Consider the following 10987-nt stretch of genomic DNA (forward strand, 5'->3'; position numbering starts at 1 on the left):
TGGCCAATTCCGGTAGCCGTCTTTCCGGAACAAGGAAAAAAGTAAAAACAATGGCGACCGGGGAACAGTGCCTGCGAGATCAAATGGACCTTGATGACCAGATGATGCGTTTAATTCATTATATTGCAAAATGAATCAAGAAGGCGGCGGCGTAGGTGAGATGTGCGGCCACTAAATGAAAGTCGGGATTGCGGTATTGAGGAACTGTGGCAAATGTCGTTTTATTTTGAAAGAGCGAGCGGAAAAGCAGTGTTGGTTCACGCCACGATTTGACAGGCTAACCCGGGAAGTGTGCTGTCTTTTCCTTCTCACAATAAAATGTCCTCGTAATCACGTGCAGTATTTGGAAGTCCTTGAAAGTCGTGCACGAGTCACCTTGAAAGTCATTCATTTCATCATCTCCTCTGATCCGGTACGTATCTTTTCACAAATATTCCGTTCCAACGTCGCGAAATGTTAGCAATATGTGCACGATAGCCGCGTGTTCTGAGAACAGTGCAGAAAATGAGGCTGTAACCAAGTGTTTGTCCATTTAGGTTGTGCTAAAATCACCACCATGGGATTTCTTCTCTCCAAGTCCATGGATGCAAACTTGAAAAAGCAGCAGGAGTTTATGCTGCACAACTCAAGACTACAGGTGAGTCCATTTGCTATGGCCATTTCAAAAGATGACAAACGTTGCAGTGCGCTGCAGTGTAAACTTGTTGTCCCAGTCAATCAAGTTAGAAACCTTATGTCTAACCCAATATGTCTAAAGACTTGTGAAATATAAATAGAATAACAAATAAGACAAGATAAAAAAGATTGAAAAAGTACTGATTTGGATGCAGCAAAAATATTTGATTTATTTCTCTATTTTTTGTGGAATGTTCTTTGTCCTGGCACTATTTCTGTCAAACAGTTTTGCCTTTTCAAAAATTATTTTTTGATCAATTTTCGGCCCAATGTTTTAGGTAACAGAATTCTCGGTGCATCCCAAGTTTGAAATGCTATTAAAGTGGTTTTGGGTCATAGTTTATGGTATATTCATGGTTTTATTATTATCACTTTTAGGGAAGTGTGAATTAGATTTTTACCAGAAGTCCACTATTTTGCTGTCGGGTGTCAAGTCACTGTAATTGTATCTTCAGCCGTTTGCAAAAGCATTGGATTGTTCGACCTGTTCATGTACGTCACTGGAATAGATACTCTAAGGTAGGTGAATGAGATGTTTCTAGTACATGAATAACTTTGGGACTACATCATCAAGGAGGAAATCCCTTTTGCTACGTAATGGTGACGGAAACGATTCAAGTTATTTTTAGGTCATAGCCATTGTGTGTGGATTTTGCTCAATCATGATGACGTGCTGAAAGTTATTAAAGCTACGGTATTTTTAGATAATTGGGCTTGGAACGAATGGAGATTTGTCAATCGTAACACATTGTAGCAAGTTTATAGTGTTTTGTTTTCACGTTTGTTTGTTTTTATTTTACACTAGTATCACAGTTAATAATGTTAAAATGTTACTGAAGACATTCCTTGCACAGTTAATAGTATTTATGTTTCTTTCATTTATTATTACTGTTATTATTCTTTTCTTATTATTTTTTTTGGTTATGTCCCTTCTCAGAAGTAACGATGTATTTTGATTTTAGCCATTCATTAGTCCATTTACAGATATGCCTTCATTTTATGATTACGTTATTAATGACTTTTTCTTTTTTTTATTATTGTTTTTTTTTTTTAGATCAAACCATTTCGTTTTTTCTAATATTGAGGTGCCTTTTACAGTGATTATTGATGGCTGCAAGCTACAGCGCAGGTGTAAATTCCATAACACAGTGACATATGTGCACTAAAACAGATTGTGTTTTTTGCACCTTCATTTCCTCCCCTGGGCCCAGCTGTACACGTGGTAGATAATCCCTTTTTTTTTGGGGGGGGGGGGGGGTGACGGAATGGTGAACCCGCGGCCATTAGGATTCATATCTGATGTTTATATGCTTTATATTGTAGTGGATTGTTTAATTCCTCGGCTGTACCATGGATCTGCGGTGGGGCACAGAGGGGTGGGCGTAGCGGCCCCCCTGCTGTAGAGCAGCTGGCTCCAGATGAATGTGTTGGTTAATTGTTAATAATTGAAGTTTGCAAGGAATGTAGTATCTGACGTTGCTGTTTCACTACATCATCGACGAGTGACTCGCTTTCGCCAAATGAATATGATATGACGTAATGAAAGTTATTAGTTTTTTTAGATTGTGACCTTGTGTCAAGCTAAAGAGCCGAGGGCCACCACATCATTTCCACTGTCCCGTCGTCCATTCTTTTTTGTCAAATAAGTAAATAAAAATAATTTTAAAAATGTCAACAGTTAAAGAGCCAGCCAGTCAACAACTTTCTGCTTTGTATACCCAGCTGCCTAACAGTTAGTTACGTTTCGTGTATTGTGTCATGATCAGTTGTTCAAGTGTAGAGTGTGACATCTACTTCCAGCCCTTAAAGAAATGTCAGTGGTTCTTCTGCTCCTTTTCCAGCTCTGCTTGCACATTGACACCTTGAAAGCTTGTTTGTGCGTCATTTCTTTATGCTTTTTTTTTGCTTCTCTTGTCACTGATGTCATCAAATGTCACATGAGGTACAATCTGTTAATTTATTTATTTATTCGGTAGTGACCATATACTGTGTGTGTGTGTTTATGTAGTTAGTTATATGTATGTGTGTGTGTGTGTGTGTGTGTGTATGTGTGTGTGTGTGTGTGTATATATATATATATATATATATATATATTGGGATATAACAGTTTGTCCATATTGTACAACAGTATGCAGAAACATTTTTTGTATTATCATCATCATCATCATCATATAATGAGGTATATAATAATAAGGACATCAATGAGATCGTGTATAATTAGTATTTTCCTTCCCTTACCCAGAATCAATCAGCGAATCAATAAGGAATTGGCTTGATAAGGGAATCGGAATCGCTCAATTCTTTTCAATTGCCCGTCTGTAGTAATTACTGTCATGGGTCACCCAGCCTAGCAAACCATAATTTATCTCCGCTACCTTTTATTTGGCGTACGGTACCCGGTATATCCAAGCTTTACTTCTGCTAATTGCAAGCCACCCAACAAACCGCAATCAGCACAGAATTCCGACAAAAGTGGCAAAGTCAAAACAACTTGACACACATGAATAATTGGTGATTAATTGAACTTTTGCTGCTCAACTCCACAAGCAGTCCGAACAGCATGCTTCTTGGCAATGGTTTAAAAGAAATGCCTCAGCCTTGATTGTGTTATTATCTCAAGTGTGTTTTATACTGTATAAACGCACCTTTGACGTTTCGGCCAGTTAATTGCAGCTAAAGGGTTCTGATTTAGGGCGATTGTTTTCAAGCCTACTGCAGAGTGTGGACAAGCCATGGTAGTCCGCATGGGGTCAACAATAGGAGGCCAGTGTTTGGACCACATTACCATATTTGACTGCTGACATGAACCGTGTTTATGCGGTATGGGTTTTCTATAGTGAATTGTAAGCTTTATTGCAATTTATTAGCATATGTATAGTTCTGCTGCTGCCTTGTGTGCTACAGCAAGTATTTATTTATTTATTTATTTATTTTTAAAAAAAGATTGCAATGTGATGTAGAACCATTAAGGATAGTTTCTATATTACTGTAGTAAACACTGGAAAAATGCCTCCAGTTTCTTGGTCCTTGAGGGGATCTGCCCTCCACGGCACCTAAATTAGAGTCACCGTTGTTCACGATGTTATACAGTAAACCCTCGTTATTCGCGGGGGTAGGAGACCAAGCCCAGACACAGAGAGTAACAATTTTCAAACAGTTGGGACATCCCTTAAAATGTTTCTTTCATTGATTATATCAATAATTTAAACTACTGTAAATATACGTTAAACTATGATTTTTCCAAACACGGTCGTTGGAAACTCCTTGAAATTGAAAGCAATACGTGATGGTTTGATTTTCCCAATTATTTCATTCCACTTAGACATCTGATTACGTTTTTGACGCTGTGATTTATAGTCTCACTTGAAAAGTATATATAGGGTGTCCCAAAATCCACTGTACAGTTCTTTTTCGTTTCAGGTATCATTCAGACAGACGTGAGGCCATCAGCATGCGGCAACTTGGGCTTTCTAGTTTTTCTAAGCGCATCATTCCCTTGGCCCATGGCTCGCTAATTGACATCAGAGCAGCGTTGCGAAATTCCCACCTGGCAAGACGTTTTTCTCCGTCCGACTTCTGTTTGAGAAGTGTTCCATAAAGTTTCAGTGGTCTAATTTGCGAGACAAGGCACACCAAACCACCAGTTTCGCTGAATCTTGTTCATGCACAAGACTTCTGCTAGGTTTGATTTTCCAATTTTGACGTGTGTGTCTATTTAGACTCGCTGTCGCTGAACTGAAACTTTTCCAAGAGCTGAGAGTCGCTTTGGTAATGGTGGAGGATTGATGAACACATTTCCACACAAGCGTCATAATCTTCCACTTGCAGCCTTTGAACAACCTGAAGTAATGCTTTTATCGCTCTTCGAAGCATCCGCTGAATCAAGCTTCGGTTGATGCCGAGTTCCAGTGAAGAGTTTACTTGGCTTTGCGTGAACGCCTGCTCTAAGAGTTCTGTGTTTTCATCACCGGTGCTAGTAGCAGGTTCAAGAACAGATTCTGTTTCGAGGGACTTGCTATGGATAGTGTCAATTGTACGACACATTGGAGCAGTATGATTGTCGTAAACTTCAAGTGGGGACTGAAAGACATCTTGCCAGGCGGCAATTTTGCAACACTGCTCCAATGTCAGCTGGCAAGCCACGGGCAAGGGAATGATATGCTTACAAAAACTTCCAAGCGATTCAATGCTGATGCTCTCACGTCTTACACAGCAAATTATACCTGAAATGAAAGGGGGGTGGGGGGCAGAAAGAGCACAAAAATATGAGGATAGGTGCAAATATATTAGTGATTGAGCGAATAGTTTTTTGAAGTCGTAGGTTCCACAGAAAATGTGGTTAATTGCGATTTGTCGGGCGTTAACTGTACTGCAATTCACTGACTCTGCCACAAGGTAGCACAACTACTCTTTGCTCGCATATGGAATCCAGATGCCCAGCAACAGGCATTGTGACGTGTGTGTTTGTCCAGCTGGAGCGTCAGATGATGATGCAGAACCAGATGAGGGAGCGACAGATGGCGATGCAGATTGCCAGGTCCAGAGAGTTCATCAAGTACTTCGGCACATTCTTCGCTGTGGCATTCACCGGCCTCACCGTTGGGTGAGTTTCACACACACGGACTCAAAAAAATGCCAGTGTGCTCATGTATTTTGTCAGCTTCACATTTTGTCCGGTGGCCTTTTGCTGCTCCGGCGATCACACAGTCCCAAAATGTCACATTTACGACTCGCTAGCTTTTCTCACCAATAACAGCTGTCAGTCTGGCGAGCCACAAAGTGTTTCCGGTCCCCGAATGCACGTTTCTTTCTTAAACCAAGATAAAGTAATATTGCTTTATTATTAAAGTAATCAAATGCATTTATTTATTTTTATCCAGTGCCCTAAAAAGAAAGAAACCAGCCCTGTTGGCGCCTATCTTGCCCCTCAGCTTCATATTTGCCTATCAGATGGACGGTGCCTATGGGACACTTATTCATCGAGTTCGAGGTAAGTAAAGTCAAGTAAATGAGCCCCCTGTTATACTGTAACATCAGATTTTTTTTTTGGGTTGAAAAATGTTTTGTAAAGTTAGTGCTTCCTCACCCAAATCCAGCGAAGTATGAATTTATGGAGTTTGCTTTGTGCACTGAGGAACAAAAAAATTGAAGTGTGGAATAGTCCCAAATGTTTTGGTAAGATAAAGAATTAAGGCGGAATAACGTGTTAAGAACAAGGGTTCTCAAGCGACGCCACCTAGGGGCCCACATTTTCTTTTTAAAGTTACGAGCCACCTTTAATAATCACATCGAGTAATCTTATTGAAAAAATTGGAAGAAGAAAAAAGCCTTTAAAAACAGGTCTACACATACAAAAGTGGTTAAATCAGGTTTTGAATCGCCGTAGAAACAGTTTACTTCCTGCGCTTATGTGAGTTTAGCCCAGGAAGTCGGGTTTCTTCCCACGTTCATTGAAGACTAAATTGTCTGTTGGTGTGAATGTGAGTGTGAATGGTTATTTGTCTGTGCCCTGTGATTGGCTGGCAACCAGTCCAGGGTGTACCCCGCCTCTCACCCAAAGTATGATGGCATAAGCTCTCGCTCACCCTAATGAGGACAAACACTGTAGTTTAAAAAAATGGATGGATGGATTCATAGTTCTTTCAAATGAGACATTTTACGTCACTATTTCTGACAACCTGAGAAGTTTTACATGTCAATACAATTCAATTACATGTCAAGACTGCGCAAAATATGTGCTGCCACCTTAATGAGATTCAGATATTCCTGGAAGTGTATTTTATGGAAATGACTTTTTTTCCTTTATTCAAAAAAACTGTGCAGCAATGGGTTAAAAAATGTATTTCATGTATAGATTTCATATTTTATGCCGGTAGCATGTAGTTTTTAGAGCGCAACTCATTTGAATGAAACATACCATATATTAATACAGGATCGAATATTTTACAGTTGTTTTTTTGGAAAGTTGTCTTTAGCGCCAAATCAAGGTGGCTGCTTAAAGGATTTGTGAAGGGGAAATGTACATGCAAAAGTGGACACACCAGTGGCCCCACTGCAGCATCAATGGTTTACCCTCAACCCTGACTGATTGATTTTGAAGAGCTGGACAAGAAAGTCACCTTCCATAGCTTTAAAAAAATAAATAAATAAATAAAAAAAAAAAAACTTACATTCTGCTCTCCCGTTGCCTTTTAGGGGAGGCTGAGTGTATCATGGCGTCTGAAAACCACCGTCTGGACTTGCCTCACGGAACTCCAACCTTCGATAGCATAGAGAAGGCCCGACGTGCGAAAAGCAGCCTTGCCTCCTTCTTGGAGAGATAATGACTTTGTCCACCACAAAAACAACGCTAAAACCGTCCATTCATACTTTTACCTGCTGCTGCTGGTGGGGGTTGGGGGCAGAACACAAAAAGGCCATTTGATGCTTTCGGGTCATATGATGTACATTGTTACTTTTTGTAAGTAGCGGTATAATTCAATGGCTAAATCAAAATACAGTATACCTGAAAGAAAATGAGATTTGCAGGAAATAGCTTGAGTGCAAAACTTATCCTGTATTGAACGTTCATCATGTGCTGAACTTTAGCAACTTTAAACCCGCTTGGTGCTGATCGACTTGATGAAAGGTTTGTTGTCATATTCATAAGACTGCTATTTTTTGTATACACGGGTGCATCTCAATAAATTAGAATATGGTGAAAAACAAAATGTGTTTCAGTAGTTCAGTTAAAAGAAAATATACTGAAGCAGCTGCTAACGAACAATCAAAATAAATTGGCCTTTAGTGTGTTTAATAGTACATGACTTTCACCTTTTAAATTGGACGACTGTTCTAAATCAGCTTTTGCACCATATTCCAATTAATTGAGGTGAACCTCGATTCAACACACTCCACTCACCGGCCACAACATTAGGTACGCTTTTTTTGGAGTCAAAACTGTCAGTCCAATAACTGTTCTAACTTTATAACCAAACAGGCATTCTCAACTCAACATACAAGTTAAAAAATATGTTAACTGCTGTAATAATAATAATACATGTGACCGGGGCTGGGCAATATGGCCCAACAATGAAGTTTCAGATTTCTGTTCTCAAAAATCAGATTTCCCGTATTTTACCAAACCATCTGTTTGTCATATTTGGGATGGAGTATTGTCTCTATGGTGCTTCTGTAAACACGTGAACTGTGAAATGAAATCGTCCACGCGTTCCTTTTCTGCTGAGAGGCCTGAAGTCGGGTCATTTGAATTTCTCAAGCTTATCTACGTCCCTAGCGAAGATCTCCCCCCTTCCCTTTCCGCTCCCGAGCCAGCGCTGTCAACATAACAAACGTGTGCTCTCACAAGTAGTGAGACTTGGGTCCTCTACACGGTGGCAACCAATCAGAGGAAAGGAGGCGCTCTCTCTGCTTCTGACGGGCATCCAAAATGATGCAATTCCCAAAAGGGCTGACGGGTGTAAACAAAACGTATTAAAAATAAACCGTGAAACAGTGTTTAAACTACAAACTGTGAACATTTTCGACAACATTTCAATTGCACTGGAATCATTTTTTTTGGGTGAGTTGTCCGTTTTCTCAACTGATTTTGCATCGTTGAATCTGAAAATGACATCCGTTTCTGTTGTTGAGGTCAGGTTTTCAATGTTACAAACTCTGCTTACTTTAAATTGAATAGTAGACACTGATAAAAGTAAGTACCTGTAAATTGAATGTTACGTCACCATTGCTCAAAATTCAGGGCAAGCATCTCCGTTTATTTGAACTACTAAAGCGCAAATATCTGTTCCTATTAAACAAAAACGTGGCCACGGTCGAAGAAGTTAACCCGATTGAGCAAAACTAATGTGATATTTGCATTCAACACATCAAAATTGTTCTGGATCAGCTAATAAATCTTGAGCAATACATTTGTCGTTGACCAGTGTTTGCGCTTTTTTAAGCACGTAGCTCAGGTCAAAAGTCACTAAACTGAGTTTCTCGTGAGGTCCAAACGACAGCCTGGCAATTTGCGGTTCGGCATTCACATTAATAAAGGTGAAATATGTCAACGTGGACCCTTGCATCCTTCGGTTTTACTGTACGCTGTCCTTGGAAGAAAAAGTTAGGATGGCACCGCATGAGACTGTGCCGGCAATGTTTGCAGTGCAGCTGCGCTAATTCAGTAAAAAGCAACATTGCCAAGTGGCCCTCCCTGGTCTCCGTGTGACTTCAGCGGTGACGCGGAGACGCGTTAACACGCGTAACCGTTGGACACGACGGTTACGCGTGTTACACAACGCACGCCTGTAATAATATCGCCAGCACGGAGAAAGAAACCTCAGCGCTTATTGTCATCCATCAAAATGCCGCACGTTTTTGAGAGTGAGCGAGAGGGATGGCCGAGGGCGACTCCATAGGTCGACGAGTGAACTATAAAAGATGAGGTCCGCTCAACGAGAGAGCCAATCAAGCTCCATTAGGCGAGAAGACCTTAAAGGAAGCGGATTGGCTCCGTCAAGTGGTGAAGTGCGAAGGCGTTGAGAAGCATGCTTGGGAGAGCCACGGCGTGCGTGCTGGTGTTGGCGCTGGCCGCGTGCGGCGGCTTGCAGGCTCAAGCCGTCAGCGGCGCACTCTTGCTCAGGGACTACGGAGTCAAGCTGTGCGGGAGGGAGTTTGTACGAGCCGTCATTTTCACCTGCGGAGGCTCCCGCTGGAAGCGGCTCGACGACGCAGACTTCGGTGAGTGGAACCTTTGGTCATCCTGCTCATTTGACTGTGATTGCGAAAGATGCCTTCAAAAGTGACTTTTATGATTGGATTCTTTTCAACAGCACTTTGCGTTATTTAACTAGCTCACTGAAAACGAAAGAGTCCGCATTAAAGCACTTCATGAAGCTGGATGGCCACGGTGTCCGATAAATGTAATAACTATATACATCATGGGGAGAACATGCAAACCCCACACAGGCGGGGCCGGGGATTGAACCCCTGTCCTCAGACAATCTACCGTGCCGCTCGTATTCTTTTTTTTTTTTTTTTTTTTCAAATTTGTCCAGCAGATGCCGCTATTTTTTTTTGTGATTCAAAGCATGCAGCAAATTATCACAGCTTTTACAGTATTTTGCAGGCTGATAAGTATTTTTCTACTGATAAGTGTGGCGCTATTGATGTTGGATAATGTGTACATATTAAAAAAAAACAACAAGTGGGTGTCTCTTACAAGTCCGTAAAATATACAGCTCTGGAATAAAATTAAGAGAAAACTGCAAAATGAGCAGTTTATTTGATTTTGCTATTTTGTTAGCCTAATAACAATTGCTTTAATAATTTTTTTTAACATACCAGAAAACAAGAAGGTATATTTGAGTAAAATATATATATTTAAAATTCTATAAACAAAACCCCCAAATTCCAAATACAAACATTTTGATTTTGAGTATTTATTTGCAGAATTCCAAATGTCAGAGCTGTTACAGTACTGTAATATACACTCAATGTTATAATTCCTAATTTAGCACCATCCACAGTTCCCTCTAAAGCTTGGTACTTTTATCCCATTGGCCTGCCAGTAAAATGCGTGAAATTATATGGACTGTGTGGTCTTTCTCCAGAAGCCTTCGAGTGGAAGCCCCACAGTGACGTCACAACAAAGAGCAAGCAGGCCACCTTCCACACTCGCAACCTTCTTTCCCAGCGTACCTCCTCCACCTACTTTTCTTCCAAATCCCCGGCGGACGTTTTGACCCGTCACGCAGCTCCGAGCAAGAGTGACAAGCCCGATTCATTCAATGATTTAGGTGTGCTGGCTAAAGTAGTGTGGCCTAGAAACAGCAGCAGCAGCAGCAGGACGAGGAGGCACTTTTCTCAGGGTGTCGCAGGCATTTGCTGCAGCCAAGGCTGCACTAAGAATGATATAGGACGCTTGTGTTGAGGTGCCCAGCGAAGCAGTGTCATCATGTAAATATCTCCTAACAAATTGTCTGCATTTTCTTTGGGGAAAAAAAAAACCCAAAAAAACCCCAACATCTTTCACTTTATACACAATCAAATAAAATCTATCATATGTAACAACACTGTTGAATTCATGTCCACAGCCAAGCCTGCCTTTACAACAAAGATGTGGATGAATGGATACATGTACTTAAAAGAGGGAGTCCAACTAGAAAAGTGACTCAAGGATTTGATGTTTATCATCACAATACTACAATAGACAACAGTTTTTCAATAAATTAGAGTGTGGTGGAAAACTTAATTTATTTCAGGACTACAGTTCTATGAAAAAAAAGTAATACTTGTACATTGTATCGATTCACTACACAGAATTAAATAT

General features: G+C 40.6%; 2 protein-coding genes across 3 annotated transcripts; both read left to right on the plus strand.

Annotated features, from left to right (window-relative positions):
• The first annotated feature begins 48 nt into the window (after positions 1-48).
• plgrkt (plasminogen receptor, C-terminal lysine transmembrane protein) lies at positions 49-8530 on the plus strand. 2 transcript variants are annotated; one of them, XM_061697534.1, is made up of 6 exons: positions 49-155; positions 341-412; positions 537-637; positions 5148-5278; positions 5556-5665; positions 6871-8530. In XM_061697534.1, the coding sequence occupies exons 3-6, from the start codon at positions 557-559 to the stop codon at positions 6996-6998; spliced, it is 450 nt and encodes a 149-aa protein (XP_061553518.1). In that variant the 5' UTR covers positions 49-155; positions 341-412; positions 537-556; the 3' UTR covers positions 6999-8530. The 2 variants fall into 2 exon arrangements, with proteins under 2 accessions (XP_061553518.1, XP_061553517.1); XM_061697533.1 differs by lacking the exon at positions 49-155 and having other exon boundaries at positions 177-412.
• A 143-nt stretch (positions 8531-8673) lies between these two features.
• rln1 (relaxin 1) lies at positions 8674-10958 on the plus strand. Its single transcript, XM_061697532.1, has 2 exons — positions 8674-9396; positions 10269-10958. The coding sequence occupies exons 1-2, from the start codon at positions 9204-9206 to the stop codon at positions 10586-10588; spliced, it is 513 nt and encodes a 170-aa protein (XP_061553516.1). The 5' UTR covers positions 8674-9203; the 3' UTR covers positions 10589-10958.
• The last annotated feature ends 29 nt before the right edge of the window (positions 10959-10987 follow it).

This window comes from Phycodurus eques, chromosome 15 (assembly GCF_024500275.1).
Source record: "Phycodurus eques isolate BA_2022a chromosome 15, UOR_Pequ_1.1, whole genome shotgun sequence".
NCBI classification, from domain to species: domain Eukaryota; kingdom Metazoa; phylum Chordata; class Actinopteri; order Syngnathiformes; family Syngnathidae; genus Phycodurus; species Phycodurus eques.

Coding starts and splice junctions, on each gene's coding strand:
- plgrkt (XM_061697534.1), top strand. CDS start 557: ATGGGATTTCTTCTCTCCAAGTCCATGGATGCAAACTTGAAAAAGCAG. Junction 5,279..5,555: donor TTCACCGGCCTCACCGTTGG/GTGAGTTTCACA, acceptor ATTTTTATCCAG/TGCCCTAAAAAGAAAGAAAC. Junction 5,666..6,870: donor ACTTATTCATCGAGTTCGAG/GTAAGTAAAGTC, acceptor GTTGCCTTTTAG/GGGAGGCTGAGTGTATCATG.
- rln1 (XM_061697532.1), top strand. CDS start 9,204: ATGCTTGGGAGAGCCACGGCGTGCGTGCTGGTGTTGGCGCTGGCCGCG. Junction 9,397..10,268: donor GCTCGACGACGCAGACTTCG/GTGAGTGGAACC, acceptor GTCTTTCTCCAG/AAGCCTTCGAGTGGAAGCCC.